This window comes from Arvicola amphibius, chromosome 2 (assembly GCF_903992535.2).
Source record: "Arvicola amphibius chromosome 2, mArvAmp1.2, whole genome shotgun sequence".
Lineage (NCBI taxonomy): Eukaryota > Metazoa > Chordata > Mammalia > Rodentia > Cricetidae > Arvicola > Arvicola amphibius.
The window spans coordinates 190,228,439-190,255,309 of NC_052048.2; the positions used below are offsets into that span (position 1 = coordinate 190,228,439).

At 38.2% G+C, this 26,871-nt stretch overlaps 1 protein-coding gene across 1 annotated transcript in view; it reads right to left on the reverse strand.

Annotated features, from left to right (window-relative positions):
• The window catches only part of Tpk1 (thiamin pyrophosphokinase 1), a 332,106-nt gene that overhangs the window by 197,009 nt on the left and 108,226 nt on the right, over window positions 1–26,871 (reverse strand). Inside the window, exon 4 of the mRNA XM_038319484.1 lies at window positions 25,262–25,331. Coding sequence (XP_038175412.1) covers window positions 25,262–25,331 — 70 coding nt within the window. The remainder of the gene's footprint in view (window positions 1–25,261; window positions 25,332–26,871) is intronic.

Consider the following 26,871-nt stretch of genomic DNA (forward strand, 5'->3'; position numbering starts at 1 on the left):
GAGCCCATGACCATAGGTACTAACTGAACTTTGTAGTCTAGAAACATAACTAAGAAAATATAAAAGAACAGGAAGCTGGGACATAAATGGGATGGGGAAGCTTTTAGGAGAAGCTAAAAGGGAATGAGAGGTAGGTATGATCAAGATACACTGTATACAAGTATGAAATTTTCAAAAAATAAAGAAAATTATTATTATTATTGTAGTGAGAAGCGGCGGGGCTGCGTCCCGCCACCCCCCGCCGGCTAGCTTTACACCCGAAATAATTACACGGAAACTGTATTCTTTTAAAACACTGCCTGGCCCATAGTTTCAGCCTCTTATTGGTTAATTCTCACATCTTCCTTTAACCCATATTTAGTAATCTGGGTAGCACCACGAGGTGTGGCTTACCAGGAGAGATCTTAACCTGCGTCCATCTCGGAGAGGAGCAGCATGGAGACTCCTATCGTGACTGCCTGAAGCGTCTCTCCAACTCTACTTCCTTGTTCCCACAATTCTGTTCTGTCTACTCCACCTACCTAATTTTCTGTTCTTAAAGGGCCAAGGCAGTTTTCTTTATTAATTAACCAATGAAAGAAACATAGACAGATAACTCTCCTCCATCATTTCCCCTTTTTCTGTTTAAACAAAAAAGAAAGGCTTTAACTTTAACATAGTAAAATTACATGTAACAAAACAGTTATCAAGCAAGTATTACAGTTACAATATTTAAATCTATTTTATCTTTTATCATAACTAAGGAAAGCTATAACTATCTATTTATTCTTCAACTCCATCAAAGACTCCAGAAGGATATAATGCTACCTAAGTAAACAAGAAATAAGTAACTTATAAAACTCTAGAAATGACAGAGACAACTCGCTGCCTGGACAGTCACCCAAAGTTCCTCTGTACCGTTGGGGCATCCATCTTCGGGCTTCAGGCCCACAGTATCCAGCAGACATTTCCATGAAGCAGAAAAATTCCAAAGACAGTTCAGTCACTTTCTGCTGTGTCCTGCAGAACGTCTCGCAGACTCTTTCACGAATCAGGAACCCTGAGAGACCATCTCACCTTTAGACAAATTTAGCAGTCCTCTTTCTGTGGGTTCCTTGTGTCCAGTTTATGCAACAGTCCAGGCAAGAGCAGTTTCTTGCCCAAATGGCTAACAAACTCCATAAGTAGCCTCTTCGATGCCCATCTTCCTCTTGAAGTAGATTGGTGCTGCCAGGAGCAGACGTGTCTCATTGTCATGAAAAACCCTAAGTTATTAAAACATTAAATGCCATATTCTGCAGTCTTTGAAAGATATGAAGAATGCCTATCTGAAATATATCTATGCACATCTAGAAAATGACTAACATGACTACAAGCTTGACTATTAATCGATGATTATCCATTAACAACCTATATTTCCTAATTATACATTACATTCTTTAAAATGAACTACAATCACAATAGCTTAATCAAAATCAGAAATACATATACATATAACAAATTGACCTTAAAATCCATACCAATGCAAATTCATATCTATATCATCTCCCCCTTTAAATGTAAAAGAACATTTATAAGCAATATTTGGGAAAATGGGCGCAGTTTTTTCTCTCCAAACTGCTTCCTGCTGAATGGGGGCGCTGTTATTTAGGTCTTTCATGGTATAACCTGTCTGCTAGGTTCATCCCAGTCGGCAGTTGAGCGAAGTAATTTTTTGAGGGTGTTCACAGCAACCTTTCAGGAGGGCGTGGTCTATCATACCATATTGGGATAGAAGCAATCCACAGAGTCTCGTCCTCTGTGAAAACAAAAGAAGAAACTCTTTTCCAAAGCATCATGTTCTTAGATCCAAATCCTGAAGTCATACCATTAAGATGTCCATTTTGGTCTAGACTGGCAGCCCATATAATGAAATGTCTCTCTGTATTTAGCTCCTTTACAGTCAAAAAAATCAAAGAAAACACAACAAAATACATAATCCAGACTCTCTGTGAATTTTCCATTTTTATGCGGCTTATTTTCATTCTATCACTTTACTTTATTCTGTCTCTTTAAAGACTTTAGCCTTTTTTTTTTTAGGCATTAACTTTATTTTTTATATTTTCTTCTTCTCTCTCTCTCTCAAGCCTACATACATTCATCCAACACTGTGACTCATTTAAAAGTCTTCTATGTCTGAATCTTTTCTATTGTGAATCTGTAATTTTTTACTATCCAGGAGCATTTCTTAAAAGGTTAACCACTTCTTAAAATAATACGGTACTGCCTGTTTACAGCCAAGTCTAAACCTTAACTGCGCTGTTATTATGGTAATTGCGATAGACCAGTCTGAGCTCAGCACAATTCAGCATGGCGGAGCAGAGCCAGAGCTGCTACTGCCTCAGTCATTTGGTGTCCCTGAGCTGCACACAGTTACAGGTACACAGCAGTCCACATTGGAGCTGCACTCAGCAGTTTAATTTTGATACTGAGCGTGCAGCACAGAAACTCTTTTAATCCAAGTCACAGCCGAATCTGACGCGCAGAGCAGTCTGAAAACACCTCTCTCTCTATGGCGGCAGGAATCCGCAAATGCTGTCCCGCTCGCCTAAGCCTGATTCCTCCATCTGCCCAGGTGCAGGAAGGGAGCAGTGAGCCATTGGCATGGTCTCAGAGAACTTTCTTTCCGATCCCAAGCGGGCAAGGTTTTTAAGTGGATTTAGTCACCACGTTGGAGCGCCAATCTGTAGTGAGAAGCGGCGGGGCTGCGTCCCGCCACCCCCCCGCCGGCTAGCTTTACACCCGAAATAATTACACGGAAACTGTATTCTTTTAAAACACTGCCTGGCCCATAGTTTCAGCCTCTTATTGGTTAATTCTCACATCTTCCTTTAACCCATATTTAGTAATCTGGGTAGCACCACGAGGTGTGGCTTACCAGGAGAGATCTTAACCTGCGTCCATCTCGGAGAGGAGCAGCATGGAGACTCCTATCGTGACTGCCTGAAGCGTCTCTCCAACTCTACTTCCTTGTTCCCACAATTCTGTTCTGTCTACTCCACCTACCTAATTTTCTGTTCTTAAAGGGCCAAGGCAGTTTTCTTTATTAATTAACCAATGAAAGAAACATAGACAGATAACTCTCCTCCATCATATTATTATTATTATTATTACAAATTTTCACCCCCTCCCCTCCTCCCATTTCCCTCCCTCTCCTCCCATTCCCCCTTCCCTTCCCTCTCCAGTCCAAAGAGCAGTCAGGGTTCCCTGCCCTGTGGGAAGTCCAAGGTCCTCCCCCCTCCATCCAGGTCTAGGAAGGTGAGCATCCAAACAGACTAGGTTCCCACAAAGCCAGTACATGGAGTAGAATCAAAACCCAGTGCCATTGTCCTTGGCTTCTCAGTCAGCCCTCCATGTAAGCCACATTCAGAGAGTCTGGTTTGATTACATGCTCCATCAGACCCAGTCCAGCTGGCCTTGGTGAGTTCCCATTAGATCGGCCCCACCTTTACAGTGGGTGGGCGCACCCCTTGTGGCCCTGACTTCCTTGCTCATGTTCTGTCTCCTTCTGCTCCTCATTTGGACCTTGGGAGCTCAGTCCAGTGCTTCACTGTGGGTCTCTGTCTCTATCTCCATCCATCGCCAGATGAAGGTTCTATGGTGATATGCAAGATATTCATCAGAGTGGCTATAGTATAGGGCCAGTTCAGGTGCCCTCTCCTCAGCTGTTCAAGGAACAAGCTGGGGACATCTCCTTGGACACCTGGAAACCCCTCTAGAGTCTGGTCTCTTGCCATCCCTCTAATGGCTCCCTTAATTAAGATATATACTTCCCTGCTCCCATATCCACTCATCCTTTATCCCAACTGTCCCATTCCCCCAAGTTCTCCCCATCCTCCCCTTCCCACTTCTCTCTCCCCATCTCCCCTTACCCCCATCCCACCCCCACCCCCAAGCTCTCCATTTTTGCCTGGAAATCTTGTCTTCTTCCAATAACCAGGAGAATAACTACATGTTATTTTTGGGGGGGTCACCTTCCTATTTAGCTTTTCTAGGATCATGAATTATAGGCTCAATGTCCTTCATTTATGGCTAGAATCCACTAATGAGTGAGTACATACCATTAAAATAATTAGAGAAATAAAAGTATTTCTTTTACCTTAGCAAGAGTTCACCAAATAGTACAGTTACTTATATGTTGGTAAGCTTCTTCTGGGTATGTTTGCTGCTGAAGGAAAGTATGGGGGAAGACTCAGTCTCATAGAAAAATGCCTATGCGTTTCAGCTTTCTGGAAGTTTCCATATTTCAATGATAAGAACAAGTTCCTTCAATAGGTAGTGAGCAGGTCCTAAATATTTATATAGTAAAACATCTCTCTGCTTGTTGGTCATTATTCTTTTCCCAAAGCCTATATATTTATACTTCATGTCTCAGTACAATTACCACAAACTTCTACACCATCAGGATACAAATGATAAAATTTGCTAAACTAGAAAAAATAAAGAAGGTAGATGTTCTGGTGAGAAAATTGTCAAACTGAATTTAAATTATTTTTAACTCACAACTTGGCCCATGTTTTTAGACCCAAGAAATTATCCCAACTTCCAGAAGCTCAGTTATATTTAAAAACCCTATCAAGTTTTATTCATCAGGTTTTATTTATAAAGCACTATGAATTATATACATTTTTGACATGTACAAGATGATCAAGTCAAAATTGTATATATATAACATGGTATGTGTGTTTATAATATTAAACAGGTATTATATAAAAGAACATGTGCATAAAATTCTTTTTTATTACACATAAGTATATATATTCAATCATGCAGAAATGTAAGTTACAAGTTAAAAAACATCTTCATAGAAGAAATAATGGTGGCTATTTACACAAGTGTGATTTCAGGCTTTATTATTTAAATTCTTGACTGTATTTTTGTGTATTCCTCAAATTTATTATAATAAACTTTTTATTATTTCCATAAATTGCAGAGGTAAATGGGATGGAGAAGAACAAGTCTCAAAAAAGAAAATAAGTACCAAGAGAAGCAAGGTCACCACACCTTAATTCCAGCTCCTTTCCTCGGAAGCTGAGGCAGGAGGAATCCATTTTGAAGACCTAACTGGGCTGAACAGGGAGGACAGCCCAGGCAGGGAAAGACAAGACAAGCAAGAAAGACCTGTCTCAAATAAAAACAAGAAAAATGCTGGGTATGAAGCTTAGGACTGGAACACTTGCCTACATGAGTAATGCCCTACATTCAACTACAAGTATCACAGACAACGAAACAAAGAGTGTAACAAAGCTGAATGATAAGGAATACAGATATGTTGGAGGGAGTGAACCACTTGTTGGTTCTCAGCTGCTCAGCCCTGAAATAATCACTCATAAACTGTATTATTTAAATCAATGCGTGGCCCATTAGCTCTAGCTTCTTATTGGCTAACTCATATTAATTTAACCCATTTCTATTCATCTGTATGTCACCACGAGGTCATGGCCTTCCAGCAAAGTTTCAACATGTCTATCTCCAGCAGTAGCTCTATGGTGTCTCTGACTCTGCCCTTCTTTCTCCCAGCATTCAGTCTAGCTTTCTCTGCCTATCTAAGTTCTGCCTTGCTATAGGTCCAAAGAAGTTTCTTTCTTCATTAATGGTAATAACAGCACACAGAGGGGACTCCCACATCACGGATATGTTTCCTATAAACCAACTTATCTTTGTATTCGTTTTCTTAATGAGTATATTAAAATTATTAGACATACTTTCATCTGTCAACAGATATACAAGAACATTCTAGTTAAGTCTTTGGTCATGTGACTTGGCTTGGTTACCTTTGCTACTCCTTGCTAACTTGACTATTTCCTAAGCAAAGCATCATGGGTTTAGCATAAGGAAACTCCCCTCCGCTTCCTAGCAAAGGAGGAAAGCTTTGGAGTGCTAATGTCACAGGAAGAACTCTCTCTGAAAGCTTGATTACTGCTAACAGGAATCATCAGACCACTGTATTATGCAAGAATGTTCTCTTCAGTGACTGATAAAATGCTAAGATGACAGAAACTATCGTTGTTTTTCTTGTTCCTAACGGAGGGAACTGCTCTCCAGTCACTAATAACCAACTAATGTACAGCCAAGCAGGAAGAAATTGAATACACACTAGAGGCCACAGTGATAAATAAGTGGATTTCACATGAAGTAAAAGAATGATGATCGCACAAAGAAAACTGCAGTGGAGCTGCCAAGCTCAGCTGCATTTTTAGTTCTTATGCCAGAAGTCAGAAATGGCTTTTTTCCCTCCTTCTGTTCTTTCTGTCTATAAGGCTGATTTTTTTTAATGAAAATTTCAAAATCTATGGAATTTTCATCCTAAAATTTTCTTTTAGAAATTTATCACTGTATTATTAAAGCAAAGCTTTGCCTTATAGTCATGAAATATTTCTACATTCAAAAACAGAAAATAGAGCTGGGTATTTAATTCCAGCACTTGAGAGGCAGTGGCGGGATGATCATGTGGGTTCAAGGCCAGCCTGGATACAAAGCTATACAGAAAAACCACATCTCAAAAAGCCAAAAAAAAGAAAAGAAAAGAAAATAGACGCTAGAGAGATGGCTCAGCAGTTTAAAGCACTTGATTCTGTCGCACAAGACCTGGGTTCTATTCCTAGCACCCAAATGGTAGCTCACAACCATCTATAGCTCCTGGAGATCTGATACCCTCTTCTGGCTTCTGACAGCACCAGGCACACATAGGATGTACAAACATATTTTCAGGCAAAACATCCATACTCATAAAAATTATAATGTAGAATGGAAATATTTTTATTCTCTTAATTCATACAAGATTTAAACTGAGTAAAAGAAATTGATATTATTCATAGCACATGAATTTGTCTTAGTATTCTTTCATTAAGAGAAAATGAATTTAAATCAAAAGTTTTCTTCAAACAAAGCACCAATAAGTGGAGGTTATGTGTCAGGTGATCAGTTAGGGAAACATGAAAAATAAGAATATTGCTGCTTTTCTGATTATCCATACACTTCTGTAAAATTAGGGGAGAATTACACATTTATTATAGTTTTAAAATAATTCTATGAGAATTGCATACAACATGTTTGCATATACTCGTACTTCCCCCAACTCTTCGTAGGCCCACCATCCCTTCCCCTTCAACTTTGTGTCCACCTGTTCCCACCCATTAAGGCCACTGTTCTTTTTACATATTCCTTTCAAACTGTGATCATTTTCTCAGAAGATAGGACAGTTATTTTTATTGCTTATATTATTTTTATTACTTATGTGCATGTTAGGTGACCACTTCGTTCCCTTTTCACAATCATTAAAACCAAACAAAGCCTGCCAGCACTGAAGAAGGGTTTCTTTCTTCCACATCTTTCCACCATTTGTTGCCATTTGCTTTCTTGATCACAGCCATTCTGATTGGAGTCAGAAGAACTTGAGAGCAATTTGAATTTGCATTTCCTTCACGGCTAAGGATGTTAAACAACTTCTTAGTTATTAATTGTACATGTGTATTCCTTAAGATCTAGCTATTCAATTTGTTACTTGCATCGCACTATGGAAACAGTATGGAGGTGACTTTGTGGAACTGAAATTACAGCTGCCATATGATCCAGCTACATGCAGTTACTCACTTAAGGGACTCAAGGCAGAGTGCGACAGAGATAGACCTGCATATCCATTTTGTACTCAAAATATCCTGTTAACAGAACCAGCTTTGATGCCTATCAGCAGATGAAGAGATAAGGAACATATGCTGAATTTATACAATGGAATTCTGAGCAGCCATAAAGAAAATGAAAAGATGATATTTTATGAAAGTAGAAGAAAATGGGAATTACTGAGAGCAACAAAGCCAGATGCAGGAAAGCAAATACCATGTTTTCTCTCATACACAGAACATACATTTAAAATTATGTGTGTGTTTACATGTTTGTGCATCCCCAAAATAGCATAAGGATCACAGGGGCAGGGTAGTTAGGGATCTTAAGAGAGGTGGGGATAGAGAGTAGTGGAATATATGTAATAACAAGGAAGAAACGAGACCGACAACCTGATGGAAGAAGAAAGGAAATCAACAGAAAGAAGGAGGGCCGTGGTGGAGGGGAATGAATGCGAACAAGGCAATGATACATATGTATGAAGATTCCATGATGAAAGCCATCATTTTCTATATGTATCAGTTACTTGTTGCTATAACAAAATACTTGACAAAAGCAACTTCTGGAAAGAAGGGTTTTAATTTAACTCAAAGTTCAATGGTATAGTCAATCAAGGTGAGGAACTCATGGTACCCAGAGATTGAGGGAACTGGGCATACTGTATATATAGTAAAAAAAAAAAGAGAGAGCAATTAATGTCCTTGCATAGCTCGCTTCCTTCTTTCCATTAATATAGGAATCCAGCACACAGGATGGTACTAATTACATTTAACACAGCTTTTTTTTTTTTTACTACAACTAACCTAATCTATACAACTTTTCACAGACAAGCCTAGAGAAGTACTTCCATGGTGATTCTAAATCCCATTAAGCTTACAATCAAGATTAATGTCACAGGATGGTAACTTTAAAAGTAGTTTGAAAAAATAAGAAGGATGGATATAGAAAGTATAATATTAAGCAGGGAGACAGAAACACATGTCTTCTCTCATATTTAGAGCCTATCTAATGTACATGTACACACACATACACATATACACATACATGTTGTGACCTGAAAGAGGAAAAGGATTCTGAGAGAGGTTACAAAAGCCAGATCAGGAGAATACCAGGGAGTTAGGGATGAAAGGGCAAGAGAATCTACTAAAACACTTTGTTTCAAAATGCCATATGGTATTTAATAAACTAGTATGCTAATTATAAAAGTTTTAAATTATTCAAATGCAAGATAAAAAATACAGAAAAATATAATGTGTTTAAAAAAAACCCAACCAGAAATTCTTCCATATCACAGTAAGACACTATTAGTTGGAGAAGTGAATATTGAGGGAGAAAAAAAATAATAAAGGCCATAAGCTGTCTTATGATTTAATATTGAGAACCTGGAGAAGAAAAACACATACACACACACACACTTATATACACAACACCATCATTGATTTCATTTTATATTGGCTATCTACTGCTGGGCATGGGGCCTACCCTTCAGTGTGGTTCATGTAAATGAAAACTCTTTTGTTTTTTTGAGACAGGTTTTTCTGTGTAGCTTTGGTGCTGGTCCTGGCATTAGCTCTTGTAGAGCAGGCTGCCTTGAATTCACAGGGATCCGCCTGCCTCTGCTTCCCGAGTGCTGGGATTAAAGGTGTGCACCACCACAGCCTGGTTGTGAATGAAAACTCTTAAAAGGAAGCTGTGTCTGCTGAGGTCCACTGGCTGCTGAGATTTTAGTACTGTGGAGAGACTGGAATGGCTAATTACCTTATCTTGGGCTAAGTTCTGGCTCTCTGGACCACCCTTCCTTGCCCTTCTCTGTGTCAGAACTAATTAACATCTTGTGACAGTAGATAAAAACCCTTTAGAATCTATTGACTCAGCAGGAAACTCACTTTTACCAATCCAAAAGCTAATAGGAAAGCTTCCCCGACCTCAATGTGCACACCTCTCTGATGTACCCACCAATGCAATTTAAATTTGCTTTGATTCATGACTTTTTCTGTCCTGTAAAACTATAAAAACTCTTTGAATCTGCTTCCTCATTGGAACATAGAATTTGGGGTAACATAAATCTGTGTTCCTGAGCTATGGTCACTCACAATGGCTCCAACATAAACTATCTTTTACTCCCTTTAAGATGAGAGTTTTTGTGTCAAGATTTATATACCCACTAAGATTTCGTTGGAGAAAACTAATTTTTCCTTTGCAAATGGTTGCCAATTGGAGACAGCTTTTTGGTTAGGGATGGAAGCTCATGCCCATATCTCCTTTTAGCACTGGAACTCAATCTGACTTGAACCTGTGCAGGCCCTGTGATTGTTGTCAGTGTCTTAGAATTCATATGTGCAAATATCTTATTGTGTCTGGAAGACACTGGTACCTTGGTATCATCCATCAGCTTTGGTTCTTAAATTCTTTCTACCTAGTTTGCTTCATAGTTCCAGGAACCCTGAGAAGAGGGGTTTAATGAAGACGTCCCATTTCGGATTGAGTGTTTCAAAGTCTCTCACTCTCCATATACTGTAAAGTTGTGGGTCTTTATGTTTGATTTGCCTGTCCTTCTTAGAAACTTACATGCCTTGGGTATAAAAGGAAGTTACACAGCTCTGCCTAAAACAAAACAAAACAAAACTCCCCAAATACCCTGCAATACTAGAAACAAGGGCACAGGCAGATGGACCATTAGAACCTCAGCTCCACTGACCACAAGAAAGGACAGGCAGATGGGAATTCAAGCACAGTTCCCAGTGCCAGCTCCCATCAGTGCAAGGCCAAATTCCCTGTTCTTATAATGCAAGCACAGCTGTGTGCCTGCCATCTAGCTTACTCTAAACCCATGTGTTTTCTATAGCCATTCTCCAATCTCCCCATAAAGAGAAATTTATGGGAATACTGGAATTAATAAATAGCATCTCCTGGAGCCCCTTTCTGGTTGAGAGTTAAGAATTTAGGCACAATTAATGAAATGTACTTTGGAGGTTGACAAGATTCCTTTTATAGAGAGATGTTTCAGACAAGAAATTTAAAATAGCAATGCATCATGCTTGGCCTTGCTCTCTTTTCAGTCAGAAACCCCCAGTTTCCTACAAATCCCACACAAAACCCCATTCAGTCACAGCCGAGTCTTAATTTCCTTGTGTGACCTTATTGCCCATAGCTTCATCTCACCAGGTAACAGCACTATTCAAGGCACTTTTGGAACCCTGTCACTGCACTTATCAGAAAGAGGAAAAAAAGACATAAATAATTCTTAGCATCTTTTTAGGTTATGAGTTGAGACATCAAAATGTTGAAAATAGCCACTGCTAAGACACATGGGAATTTCATAAAAAAGTGTACATGCATGTACTCAAGTGTAAGCTATATTTTCTCCAGTGACAGCCTGTTTCCCTCAACCTTACTGCTCAAATTTATGCTAAGAATCTATTGTTTTAGTATTACTTTTAATTTTGGGGTTATATTATTTCATTTCCTAAGTCTTTTAAAAAGTATTTATTTTATTGTTTGAGGTTATAATATATCATTTCATTTTCCTTTTCCTCCTTCCAAACTTCTTACATAGCTTGCCTTGCTCTCTTTCAAATTCATAGTCTTTTCATTAATTGTTACACACAATTCGGGAAGTTTTGTTTTTCCTAATTTAGATCTATTGACATAGGTAGTTATCAGGAAAGGCTTCTCAAGAGACACACTGGAGCTGAGTTCTGAAAGAAAAGTTTATACTATAGGACAGTTGAACAAAAAGAAGAGATGGGGGGGCTGAGGCTGAAGGCCTGCTGCTGGCAACCTGGGGTGGGAACTACTACAAGGAGCAAGTATGTGGTTGACAGATGGAAGAGAAAGAAGACAGAGTGGTTTATGTACTATAAAGAGAGCTGGAACTGGAGACAGAATGAGGAGCATCCTGATCTGAGAGGCCTATGCTGCCACCTGAGGGTATGTGATACCCAGACCTGTGCTGCCACTGAGGGCCATGTCTGGGTACAAGGCTCCACTGCAGCAGGGATCTGTGTTGATGTCAGCGACCCATGTTACCACCAAAGGGCATGAGGATGTCTGTGGTTTGGGCTGTCTTCTAAGGACATGTTGATGACTGAGTGCCATGCTCAGTTGACCCCACCCCTCACTGGCTATATCGTGGCTCCAATGGTGATGTGGGCTTGAAGAGCTGGTCCTACCACTAGGCAGTGTGGAAGAGCTGGCCTCCGTGGCATGGACATGGGAGAGCTGGTTTGGTGGGTTGACCAATTCAGCTACTACTGAGGCCCAGATTCAGGGATTTGAGCTGGCCAACTCCAAAATCTTCCTCACCTATGAGCTTCTGGAGTATGTGAAGGGGCCAATCCTGCAGAACCAAAGCTATAGGATCTCCAGGGCAATAGCAGAATATCCTAGAGGAGTCTCTGTGAGGGTCCAGTAGTGATGGTGTAGTACAAGCCAGAGGCCTCCATCTAGACCAATAACCCATTGCAATGAACATCTGCATTAATGTTTGGACAAATAGATATACTGTGTGACACACCATGGCACACTGCAGCTTCCATAATGATGAATGTGATTATGTTTTTGTTTTGTTTTAGCTTTTATTAATGTGGAGAGTTACAAGGATGGAGGGTAGATATGGGAGGAGTTGGAAATGAGTGGTATTTGGGTGCATGATGAGAAATTCACTAAGAATCAATAAAACAGTATGAAAAAAGAAGAGATGGGATTTAGAAATAGTGTTCTGTCAAAAAAATCCCATTCCTTGATTTATAGAAGCAACACAGTGTTTTTAAGATAGCAGACTGCATGAACAATTATTATTAAGATGACACAAAGATTTGACTATTTCTTAAAATGTGGACCTGATAGCACCTACATCATCCCTGAGGTAAAGAACCCCACATGACATCTATCAGAAACTAAGGAAATGTGATGTGCTCATAGGTGACTCAATGCTACCTCCCTGTAGTTCACAAAAGCACTAATAATTTCAATCCATAAATGCAAATGCAAGTCTACTTAAGAGGGTGTAGAACAGTTTGCTTAGCCAGCACATAATATTTGCAAATATTTATAGAGTATAGAATATGATAATTCAATATACTGATATAATATGCAAAGGCTGTAGAACTGACATCTATTTGAAGTTCTGTCTTCAAGTTCTTTTGAGATTTATAATAAATTGCCATAAACTGGCTACTGTGGTGCACCGCGGAGCCTTGGAACTTATTCCTTTTACCTTTGCTGTTCCTCCTCTCATGGCATTTGGGAGCTTATTACATGGCCAAACAATGATTTTATTTCTATTGTAATGAATGTTCTGCTTTACTTAAGAAAAAAAAAGACTTACTTATTTTTATTTTACTGGTATGAGTGTGTTCTTGTATGTATGTACGTACACCTCATGAATACAGTGTCTGTGAGGCCAGAAGATGGTGTTGGACCCTTTAGAATTGGAATTACAGGCAGTTGTGAGATGTTATGTAGATATTAGGAACTTAACTTTGATCCTCTGAAAGAGTTTAACTGCTGAGCCATCTCTCCAGCTCCTCTTTTCCGTTTGACTTTAGATATCCCTACGGAGAAATATTTTTTCAGCAGTTTCTTGACCTTCCTTGCTACTGAGATAAAACTGGAGTTTATAAGGTGAGCAGCTCAAAGAGACCCCAGGATTGCTACCCTGGATTGAGTTGGTATCGCAAAGCTGTATAAGTACCATTTAGATATTTCCCCATAAAATTTATAACGAGCCCTTGCGTAAATTAAATTCTGTCAATTTACTGTTTCCTAGCAAAAGGAACATCATTACTGGTTTGGCTGCATGTTGGTCATCAACTCAAATTTCATTCCTATGATGATGTTTTGGTAAACAGAATGACATCCACCCTAGAATTAGGGACATTTTGCTGGATCTCCATCCATCAATACAAACCTTCAATTTTAATAAACAGAAAATAACACTGTAAGAATCTAAATGAGCGATTGCAAGCATGAATGTAAATGAATCTGTATAAGCATGTATGAAAAGCCAGACAATTAGATACTATATTGTGACTCATACAAAAGTCATTTAGAAAAGGTGGCACAGCAGTCAAAAGCATTTGCTGGTCTTCCAGAGGACCCAGGTTCAGTTCCTAGTACCCATGTCATGTGTGTCACAGCCATCTGTGCTTCCAGCTATAGGGGATCAGATGCCTCTGTCCTCCTTGGGCATCTGTACTTACATGGCATATCCACCTACACAACTAAAAATAACGAAAATAAATCTTTAAAAAAAAACAAGAAAAAAGTTAATTTGGAATAATATGTAATTGCTCCCAATCACCATTTTTTCATTAAAAGAGCCACATGTTACTCCAAACTTTTGACAAATGATGCCAAGTTTTCTTGAACAATCACCAGAAGGTAATTTATTTCTGAGGATTCCATCTACAGAGCAGGAGGGGAAAAGGTTCTGTCAGGAACATACTTTATGAAATAGAATAGCCATAAAGAACAATGGCTCTGATTAAATTTAGTTGTAAACTGACTTCCTGCAGCTGCTAAAAGTGATCTCACTCTAAGAATTTATTCTGCATTCAGGCATGATCTGACAAACATGGCCCTTTGCATACATATCTCTCCCTCTCCCAGTACCCCCAAATGATTCACAGCCATGCACGGATAACTATGAGATCTGTGATTTACTGTGTTTGATAACCAACAGACTAAAATTATTACCAAACTAATCTAATCAATAATTCAAGATAAATATGGCTTCACAGTCTGTTGTGTAAGGAAGGCTCTCTAATACCAAGATTTCTGTTGTAAATTCTCTTTTAAATGTGCTAATCATTTCTCCCTTCCGTCATTTTGATTCAAAGATCCAATAGTGTTGGCTTGCTTACAGAGCTCAGTGATTTGACTGCATAAATACATTTAAATAGAGTCTTACAGCAGCAAAGGGCCAATCACTGCTCAGGATACTGTGAAAGAATTAAGTGGAACCATGTGCAGGCCTCCTTCCCATGTATGCGCTTTAGTTTTAGTCAGAAAACTTTATTTTCTGACTGTGCCTAAAGTGCTTGAAAATAGTCAAAATAAATCTCATCACTGAGGAAAGTTGTTACAGGGAGATGAAAGGAGGTATTTCATATAGTAAAGTTCATTGACATCACAACTCATGCTCAGATACTTGACACAAATTCATTCTATAAAAATATGAATGTATTGTCTTATCTTATTAAGAACATCTAACAAGAGTGACCTATCATTTGCAAAATTTTTACTGAAACAGCACATGCACAGACTTTATATGAGTGATTTCAATCGGTTATATAACCCTCAGTGGTTCACAATTTCAATGAATTTTATCAGTTCTAATTAAAATAACTAATGAATTCCCTAAGGAAAACCTCAGAGAAGCAGGGGCAGGCATTAACTAAAAGGCAAATTCAAAAATAGGGTGTTTTATTGTTTGGTTTTTGTTGCTGTGGTAAACACCATCACCAAGAGCAGCTCAGACAAAAAAGAGTTGATTTGGCTTACAGAGCTGGATCACAGTCTAGAAGTGAGGGGAGAAGAGGCAGAAACTCAAGGCCAAGAGCCTTGAGGCAAGAACTGGTGCAGAGGCCATAGAGTGCTGTTTACTGGCTTGCACTCTATGGCTTGCTCAGCCTGCTGTCTTATATACAGGGGTAACACAAAACAAAATGGCATATTCTTAAATCAAGGAAATACGACAGCAGAACTGCCTACAGGACAGTACTATTGAGGCATTTTCTCAATTAAAGTTCCCTCTTCCCAGAGGAACCTAGCTTATGTGAAGTTGAAAAAAAATAAACCAACACAGATGTGTTAATTGTGCCGATGCACAGATGAATGTATCTATATATTCCAGCCAAAACAGCAAGCTACCGATACACATTAATATGGGGGAAACTCACAAACATTTGGTAGGAGAAAGAGAAGTCTGACCCAAAGAACCATAAGGCATAAGAGTTTGTTATATGACATTCTAGAAGGGTGAGAAGGCTAAAGGTCAATTACAGAAGGATAAAATGCATATATAATATATAATAAAAATATATGTGCATAAATAATAAATAAAGGATAATAAACATGTTACTCTTGATTACGGTGGTGGGTACAGGACTGTACAGCACTTCAAAGACAACTGAACTGCAAGTTTACAACCAACTTTATCATATAAAATTATACCCAACAAATGCTAAATAAAAATACAAAGAAATTAAAGGCCAAACACTACATCCTTCACTCCAGCCATGATTTGAAAAATGTTTATGATCATTCTATATGTAGTGCATGGATGTGCATAACAGTCCTTGATGCCAGGGTGTAGTTGAATTTTCCTTTGGGCTACTAGCTCACAAATAACGACACGAAGACTTATTATTAATTATGAAAGCTTGGTCTTGGCTTAGGCTTGTTCCACTAGCTTTACATCTTAAATTAGCCCATTTATTTTAAACTATAATCTTTCATGAGGCTTGTGTATTCAACCCTCTGGACTGCCCATGCTGCTTCCTCTGTGTCTGCCTGGTAATTCCACCTTCTTCTTCCTAGAGTTCTCTCTGCTAGAAATCCCCCTGTACCTCCTGCCTAGCTATTGCCATTCAGCTCTTTATTACACCAATCACAGCAATTTTCACACATTGTACAAATATCCCACAACACAAGCGTGGTTGTCTCCTGAACTTTCATCATGTGTCCCCCAAGCTATCCTGTGGCACATTATACTGTACCATTGAAGGGACATTGTGGATCTTCTTGGCTTATGCACTATTTTATAATTAGTAAATGTAATATGGCTCATCAAAATTTCTCTAAATACTCCACAGACAGTGATGTGTTCCTGAAACCCACAGCATAGGAAATTGACATAGTTATGTTGGTAGATGCTTTAGAAGCTGTTTTAGGAAGTGGCCTCCATGGGTACTTGTTTACTTACATATTGGTTATTTTTTATGGGTGTGCTCTGCATAGGTTTGTGTCCATGTGCACATGTATGTGTGTGCCCATACAAGTACATACATGTGGAGGTCAGAGGTCTGTCTAGTGTCTTCCTTCATGTTTTCCTATTTATTTATTTTTTGGCATTTGTTCATTTATTTGTTTGCAGTATTGGGGAGCATGCTACGGTGTGCATGTGAGGGTTAAAGGATAACTTGCGGAATGTGGATTTTAGTGATCTAACTCAGTTTGCCATGTGTGTACTAGGGAACTGACCTCAGGTCCTCTATACTGATTAAACTGTGTTCCAGATCCAAGTTATTACAATTGTATTTTGATCCTGGTTTAGCTGGGAGCTTTTTATAGGGACATGTGGAGCTACCACAGTCATTCTGTGGAATGGGTGGCCAATCTGCTGATTGCAAGGATAGAAAAATCGTTTTTTCAGTGCTGGGCCTTACGCATTCTAGAAAATAACCCCACTACTGAGTTATATTCTCTGCTTCTGAAATCTTAATGGTAACAAAATTAGGGGAGTGAGTGAAAACAAGACAAAAATGTGTTTTTATGTACCTCTTGGTCCTCATTGAGAACAATGTCCAAAAGCAAGTCTTTTGTAGGAACGCAGGGGCATCTCTGAAACGCTTGTCTTTTATTTTTTCCCCTTTTTATTATTATTACAAATTTTCATCCCCTCCTCCCATTTTCTCCCCCTCCCCCCATACCCCCTCCCCTTCTCTCTCCAGTCCAAAGAACAGTCAGGTTTCCCTGCCCTGTGGGAAGTCCAAGGACCTCCCCCTCCAACCAGGTCTAGGAAGGTGAGCATCCAAACAGACTAGATTCCCACAAAGCCAGTACATGGAGTAGAATCAAAACCCAGTGCCACTGTCCTTGGCTTCTCAGTCAGCCCTCCATGTAAGCTACGTTCAGAGAGTCCGGTTTGATCACATGCTCCATCAGACCCAGTCCAGCTGGCCTTGGCGAGTTCCCATTAGATAGGCCCCACCATTTAATGAGTACATAAAATGCTAATTAACCCAATTAAAAATAGGGTACTGAACTGAACAGAAAATTATCAACTAAAGAAGTTCAAATGGCCAAAAGACACTTAAGGTCATGCTCAACCTCCTTAGCAATCAGGGAAATGCAAATCAAAACAACTTTGATATACCATCTTACACCTGTCAGATTGGCTAAAATCAAAAACACCAATGATAGCCTTTGCTGGAGAGGATGTGGAGTAAGGGGAACACTCATCCATTGCTGGTGGGAATGCAAACTTGTGCAACCACTTTGGCAATCAGTGTGATGGTTTCTCAGGAAATTCAGGATCAACCTACCCTAGGATCCAGCAATACCACTTTTGGGAGTATACCCAAGAGATGCCCTACCATACTACAAAAGCATTTGTTCATAGCAGCATTATTTGTAATAGCCAGAACCTGGAAACAACCTAGATGCCCCTCAATGGAAGAATGGATTAAAAAAAGTGTGGAATATATATGCACTTAGAGAACTACTCAGTGGAAAAAAACAAACAAACAAACAAAAAAAAAAAAACCAGTGACATCTTGAATTTTGCATGCAAATGGATGGAAATAGAGAACACTATCCTGAGTGAGGTAATGCAAACGCTTGTCTTTTAAATTACAGTATTCGTTGCTATGCGTATCAGCTACCTAAAATAATGTTTACATAAAATTAACCAGAAAGCCTTCCTCTTCAGGTTTCTGTATGTATCATTAACTCTGAGAAACAAAGATGAAAATGATCCTTACCACTTCAAATACCCTTAGACAGCACACCATTAACTCAGCTGTTCCTTAGATTCTTCTGCAAGAGTCTAAAAATCTCTAACTCCCACAAAGACATCACACACACACACCACACACACACACACACACATCTTCTATACATAGCACTGATGTTCTTAGTGTATGCTGTTCCCAAACTATTAATGAACTCAAATATGAGTACCTTGTTCAGAACAAGACACATTTGACAGGAATTAGAAATGCAGAATAATGTAGCAAATGTTAGAAGAAGTAAGACATAAACTAAGTAATTTAAGCAAAAATAAATGTTTTTTTTGATATAAAGCAATTATTATATATATATTATACACAATAACAAAATTAAAATGTATATGACTATGAAACATTTCTTCATCATTAAAATACTTAAAATATCTGATGATATATGTGAGAAGTTCCTTACTGAAAAATAGCTTAGCCTTAGTGACATCTCTGTTGAGGTACCAATGAAAATCATTAATTCAATAAATTTTCAGATGCTCATTAGTACACTAGATATTAGAGGCATGCAAAGATGATTAACTGTGATTACCGACTTCGAGCAGTTCACCACCTACAGAAGGGTAGAAGGCACAACATCACAAGACAAAATGAGAGAGTAAATAATTAAAAAGCATTATGCAAAGGAAAGGAGCAATAGATCACTAGAAATTTATAATCTAGTAAAGGGCAGGAGTCCTTACAACTCTAAATCAAGGCAGAATAGGAACGGGATACTGTGATTTGTAGGCAGCATCACTGAGAATGAGACAAGTCGCAGCAGGCTTGAAGAAGAGGGGTGCCCAGATGCACACATAGCATCATCAGAACATGGGCATGCACACAGCACTGCTACAAGAAATGCTGGCTCCCTCCAATAATATTACCCAATTCCAAGCATACCAAAGAATCTGCATAGCTCCAATGTGTACAAAGTAAGCCGTGAGACAAGACTCATGCAATATCAGAGAGGAAAAGTTCATGGCATGCGTAAGACAGTTGTTTGTCTACAAATCAAAAAAAATATATGAGAAATATCTAAAAAGAAAGCCTTAACTCAAAATGAGGAGTTTGGCTTTTGCCCATGAGACAAAGGAAAGTCTCCCTCAACCCCCAGCCACACAAGGGCACACACAAATATGTACCCATATACACATCCCAATGATCTGAACTACAATGATCTCATCATATCTCTTAATTTATAATACTGAATATTTTTTCTTCACATAATTTTACAACATAATACACCTATTTGTCAGTATGGAAGTCTAGCATACAAACAGTGAGTTGAATCACAGCATCTCCAAACAAACATGCCCTTGTACTTTGTCTCATTCCTTCCCTGCCACCAACTCACCAGACCTTCTCTATCTGGTTCCCTTTCTCCCTCCAATTAATCACAACTTCTCCTTTCTTCTATTAGTTTACTTTAACGCATATGTGTGGTAGCCTGTGGCAATATGTGTACTCTGTCTGTGCCTGGTACCCACAGATGCGACAAGAGAGCACTGGATTGTTGTGAGCCTCTTGATACATACAGGTGCTGGGAAGTAAATTTGAGTCCTCTCCAAGAATAGCAAATGTTTTAACCATTGAGCAGTCTCTCTAGCCCAGTGGTTCTCACCCTTCCTAATGCTGCAACCATTCAATACAGATCCTTATTCTGCGGTGACCCCCAACCATAAAATGATTTTATTTGCTACTTCATAACTGTGATTTTGCTATTAGAATCATAATGTAAATATTTTTGGAGATAGAGGTTTGTCAAAGGGGTCCTGACTTGAGAACCCCTGCTCATCTCATCGACTATTTTCTTATTGTTTGTATATATATATATATATATATATATATATATATATATATATATCACCAAATCCAAAGACTTGATTTCAATTCCTAGAACCCACATGGAGAAAAGAGATAACTGACTCACACAAATTGTCCTCTGACCTCCACACTCAAGCTGAGACCCACACAAGTGTGTGCATATACACTAAATAAGTAAATAAATACATATTAATATTATATCTTAACAATTTTTCAAGAAGTTAGGCGACTATTGTTAATTTGTATCAGTGTCTTCTATCTTATTACATTGGTCTATATTTTTGTTTTCAGGTCAGCACTAAGTTGCTGTGAAACTAAGTTTCGTTACTGTGGTTCTGTAGTACAATTTGAGATTGGTTACCTTGCTGTCTCTGCCATTGCCTTTTCTGCCCTTGGTAGCATTAGCTATTTATTGCCTCTACTGATGCGGGATTCCCCTCTGTATGCTGTGAATACCATTGGTGAATAATGAAACTGCATTGGCCTGTTGATGGGACAAAACTTAGGTAGGCAGGAAAACTAAACTGAATGCTGGGAGAAGGGAGGCAGAGTCAGAGAGAAGCCATGTAGTCCCACCAGACACAGATGCCGGAATTTTACCCAGTAAGTCACAACCTCATGATTGCTAGATTACTAGATATGGGTTAAATTAAGATATAAGAGTTAGCCAATAAGAAGCTAGAGCTAATGGGCCAAGCAGTGATTTAAATAATATAGTTTCTGTGTGATTACTTCAGGTCTGAACTGCCGGGTGGCTGGGAAACAAACAAGTAGTCTCCTTACTACACTCTATATTTCTATATAAAGATAGGAATGATTTTAGTAGCTTTGGATTATATGCCATTCATATTTTGATAGGTATTTCATTGAGTCTATAGGTTCCTTTCAGTGTTAAAGAAAAACAAGAATCTTCCAAAATACAAAGCATTCATTAGTAAAGATTAGGGTAGAAATTCATTTTTTAAATTAATTAAAATAACAGTAAGTAGAATCCACCAAAAAGTTGGTTCTTTGAAAAAAATGGACATTTACCAACTAGCCAAAGTAATAGGGAGGTATCCCAAGTTAATCAAATGAGTGACAAAAGGAAGTCAGTTTACAGAATCCAGTGAAAAAGAGTGTATCATTAGTTGGTATTGTGAAATCTTATATATTCTAACTATCTGAACTCTGTAGAATACACTGATAAATTCCTAGATATATATGGCCTGCCAAAATCAAATCAACACGATATAAACATCTAAAGAACACAAATAACAGATAAGAAGAATGAAGTAGTATTAAAACGTCTACTAGGAAAAGAATGAGACCAAATGGGACTCACTGCAAAAGATATAATACCTTTAAAGAAGAGCTAAGACCAAATGCTCTCAGACTAAGCTTCATAACATAGGAGAGAAACAAGCTCATTCCATAAAGTCAAAATTATTTTCACAGCAAAGTTAGATGGGAATACACATCTTATAGACAATTTTTGTTTAAAAGATTATTTTTCTTTGACACAAGTGTATTACTAGGTTATAAGTTTGAGATTTGTCTGAAATAAAAATCAAAGCCATTCTAAATCTTTTTAAATGTTAAAAAATAATAACTACTCAAATATTAATTTATTTAAAAATTCATTATCTACTATCAGGTTCAGTATAAGAGGATTTATGGTGAGGTCTTTGATCCACTTGGAATTTAGTTTTGTGCAGGGTGATGGATATGGATCTATTTGCACAATTCTACATGCTGTCATCCAGTTATGCCAGCATCATTTGTTGTAGTTGTTTTCTTTTTTTCCATTGTATAATTTTGGCTTCTTTGTCAAAAATCAGGTATCCACAGGAGTGTGGATTTATGTGAGGGTCTTCAATTCGATTTCATTGTTCCACCTGTCTGTTTTTATGTCATACTATATTGCCTTTATTATTATAGCTCTATACTAGAGCTTGAAATCAGGGAAGGTGATACCTCTGCCAATTCCTCTATTATACAAAATTGTTTTAGTTATCCTAGGTTTTTTGTTTTTCCATATAAAATTTAGTATTTTTCTTTTTTTTTTTTTTTTTTTTTTTTTTTTTTTTTGGTTTTTCGAGACAGGGTTTCCCTGTAGTTTCTAGAGCCTGTCCTGGAACTAGCTCTTGTAGACGAGGCTGGCCTTGAACTCAGTGATCCGCCTGCCTCTGCCTCCCGAGTGCTGGGATTAAAGGCGTGTGCCACCACCGCCCGGCTTAGTATTTTTCTTTTAAGGTCTGTAAAGAATTGTGTTGGAATTTTGGTGGGGATTGTATTGAATTTGTAGATTGCTTTTATAAGACTGCCATTTTTACTATATGAATCCTAAGTGAGAAAGAGCATTGAACACATTGGCACAGGAGAGACAACCTCAGAATAGAATACCAGTAGCACAGACACTGAGATTAATAACTAATACATGGGACCTCCTGAAACTGAGAACCTTATGCAAGGCAAAGGATACTGTCAACAAGATCAAATGGCAGTCTACAGAAAGGAAAAAAATTCTACAACCAACCCCACATCTGACAGAGAACAAATCTGCAAAATATAAAGAACACAAGAAACTAGACATCAAAATCCGAATTATCTAATTAAAAATGGGGCACAGATCTAAACAGAATTTTCAAAGAATCTGAAGTAGCTGAGACACATTTTTAAAAAAAACTATTCAACATTCATACTCATCAGGGAAATGAAAATCAAAAGAACTCTGAGATTCTATCTTACATTGTTAGAATGTCTAAGATTAAAAAACACTAATGACAGCTTATGCTGGAGTGGATAAGGGGAACATTCATTCACTGTTGGTGAGAGTGCAAACTTGTATGGTCACTTTGGAAAGCAAGATGGAGGTTTCTTAGAAAATTGGGAATCTATACCACTCCTGGGCATATACCCAAAGGATGCTCAATCATTCCACAAGGACACTTGTGGAAATAACCTAGATGCCCCTCACCTGAAGAATAAATAAAGACAATGTGGTACATTTATGAAATGGAGTATTACTCAGCTATAAAAAAAAGACATCATAAAACTTGCAGGCAAATGGATGGAATTAGGAAAAGAGCATCCTGAATGAGGTAACCCAGACTCAGACAAATATGATATGTACCCACTTATAAATGGATAGCAGCTGTAAAGTAAAGGATAACCATGCTACAATCCATAGCCACAGAGTGGCCAGGTAACAAGGAGAGCCCAAACGGGGATGTGGATGCATGTATTTCCCTGGGAAAGGGAAATAAAAGAGATCTCGTGGGTAGAATAGAGGGGTCAGTGCGGATGGGGACATGATGTTTAGGGCTGTGGAGGAGGATGCAGGGGGGGAGTACTGAAAGAGACACCTTGATGGTGGTGCATTCTGGAGTAAGGTAGAAACCTGGTGCAAGGGAAACTACTGTAATCTACAAAGGTGGCTGTAGCTAAGACTCCTAGAAATAATGCACAGGTAGCCTGTAATGGCCATCTTTGCAATAAGATTGGTAACTGCCCCAGTTGTCATCTGGGAGTCTTCCTCCAGCAACTGATGGAAACGTCAAAACAAAACAAACAAAAGATTATTTACAAATATGATGAAGAATACTTGATTTGATTATTTTGAAATTAAGTAAAATAATAGCAAAATAATGGTATTTGATTAAAAAAAATCTATTAACCTACTTTTAAATATAAATAAGTGTTCTATTATCGTTGTTATCCGTGTCTGCCTAAATCAAATAAAATAATTAATACAGACATGTGTAATTTTTCATAAGCATTCTAGATGGGTGTCAGAACTAAAAGATAGGTGGAAAGTGATAGGTTAATAACTTCCCAAGTCCTGCTTTTTAATATGTTCCCGAGCTGTGCCTACAATAGAGACCTCTTGATAGCAACCAGGCTACAGGCATGGGATAAAATCTACCCAGTTTATAACCTGAACCCTGTGACATGACTTCCTATTCCAAACTATGTGCCAAGGCACATTTTAAACTACTTGGAATGTTTTTCACACATTGTCCATGTCAGGTATTAGAGTATACTGGTTAGAGGAAGTTGCAAAGTTGTGCAGTCATGGGTTAATAGAATTTAACTATTCCAGGTTGTCACTGTGGTTTGCCTTTTTTTTTTGATAATTGTATTTAGTCTCCACACATTAGCAAATAGCATCTGATCTCAAAGAAAACACAACTTCTCCAAAGAAAGCAACTAGCTGCTCTCAACAGCAGCTCTGGTATCAGAAAGCTGAAGTTAAACATTCTGATGTCACAAATAGAAATACAAAATTTCAAAGCACATTTGTTTATGCCCACACAGGGCTTCTGTTATGCTATAATATTTTCATTTTTGTTTTGGAAGTGAGTAGGTGATTTCTCAAATGCCAACCATTTCAGTATAGCTCCTAACACATATGAGAATGGCTTAGCTGCACCCACAAATAGTATCCTCACATCTACACCAGGAAATCTTGTGTTTCCAAACTAGCTGGGACACAAAGATGTTTAAAACTGAACTAATTTGAAAATCTGCTTCCATTAAACATATTCTCTCATCAAATAATATCTTACCAGACAAGAATCAGGAAAACAAGACAATGCAAAACCAAATCATTAAATAAGCTCTCTCCAAAAATAAATGTATGTAACTCAGAAGTAATTACGAAAGAGTAAGTCTTACTGAAATTTATTCAACACTAATATAAAACTTCACATCTTCTACAGCAGACTATATATTTCTTTTCCAGGAGTCTAGTTTTTATTCATTTAAAGTGTTTTAATACCAACATAAATAGTCATTTGAGGTTTTATTTTAGCCAATCTTAAAAGTTCTCACAAATTTCAATATTTGGTAATGTGACTTAATGAGGCTTTAAAGTAATAGAATAGGATTTTAAATAGAAGAATAGAGATGATCCTAATTCTCAGAAATCTATTCAACAAAAGAAATATATTGTGGTTATGCAGCTCAACCCTTCTCATAGAGGCAATTTCCTATGATGAATATGAAGGAAAATAAACAGTAGCCATAAAAAGAGTAAATGTAAGGAGCAGCAAAAGTGAGGGGCATGCAGACACTGACTTGGCACATACCTTTCTCTTTCTCCTTCGGTGAGGTCATATAAGCGGTTGGCACCTCCATCAGCACAGGCTCTGAAGAGAGCTTCAAACAAAAAGGACACAAATCATTTCAGTACAAACGGCAAAGCATAGTGTCATGAATACACTGAAACACAAGCACTCTGAAGACCACGTGGATCCTGAGATTCACCTTATGGCACTTCTGTCATTATTACAGTGACTCTACAGCCAGGTGGTGGCAAACCCCTTTAATCCGAGCACTCAGAAGGCAGAGGCAGGCAGATCTCTGTGAGTTCAAGGCCAGCTTGGTCTACAAGAGTTAGATCCAGGACAGCTAGGGCTGTTACACAGAGAAAGCCTGTCTCAAAAAACCAAAAACCAAACTAAACCAAAACACCCACTCCAAATGAAAACAAAATAGAACCACCCAGAGACCCTAGGCATCTTCCTCAGTTCCTTTGAAAAGAGGTAGAGAGTGTGTGGCACTGGTACTAGCCTATCTACAATGTGCTTTTCCTCTTCTGTAAGAGAAGACAGGTTCATGCTCACAGAAGGGAGTAGGATACAGTTTCTTATAGTCAGTTGCTCTGAGCACATTAACACACTGGCTTTGGATGTCCTGTGGGAACAGTGATGTGATGTGGGATTCCCCTCTATATGCTGTAAATACCATTGGTTAATAAAATAGCTGTTTTGGGCCTGTGATAGGGTAGAGCAGAGCTAGGCGGGGAAAACTAAGCAGAACTAGGTGGGGAAAACTAAACTGAACGCTGGGAGAAAAAAGGCAGAGTCAGACAGAAGCCATGTAGCCCAACCAGAGACAGAGGCCAGAACTTTACCTGGTAAGTCACAGCCACGTGGTGATACACAGATTAATGGAGATGGGTTAAATTAATATGTTAGAGTTAGCCAATAAGAAGCTAGAGTTAATGGGCCAAGCAATGACTTAATTAATACAGTTTCTGTGTGGTTATTTCAGGAGTCTGGGAAGCCAGGAAACAATCAAGCGGCCTTCTCACTATAGTGCTGCTTTCAGGTGGTAACCTGTCTCAATGTTCTGTGCCTTGTTTATCTTCTCTCTGGAAATAGTTAAGATCTTCCTTTTATCACCAATATTTTCAACTTCAAAACTGATCCTAGAGTAACTCTACTTCCCAAAGCTGAAGATGGATTCCTTTCAGGTTCCCATCTTCCAGTGAGATATATTTGTGGACACTTTTACCTGTCCTCAACTTTTCTCCAAATGTTGCATTCTTGTTTTTCTTCTGTACATGATGAATTACTTCAACTCTATTTTACCATTTATAAATTCTCTTTTCAATTATGTCAAATTTAATAATATATGTCAATGATTAGTTTTAATATTACTATTTCATATTATTAATCTATTTTCAATAAAGGACCTTTATGATATTTGTTGCTAATTCATAAAGCTTTTTTAAAAAATAAAATAAAAAATAAATAAAAAACTAACACTCTGGAATTGGACAAAACAAACTGAAGGAAGAGAGCCCTAGAGAAGACACAAGAAAAAGAAACTCACTCATTCTCACACTCAGGAATCCGATAAAAACAATAAACTGAAAGAGATAATCTATATGTAAAGGGCTGGTGCAGAGCTG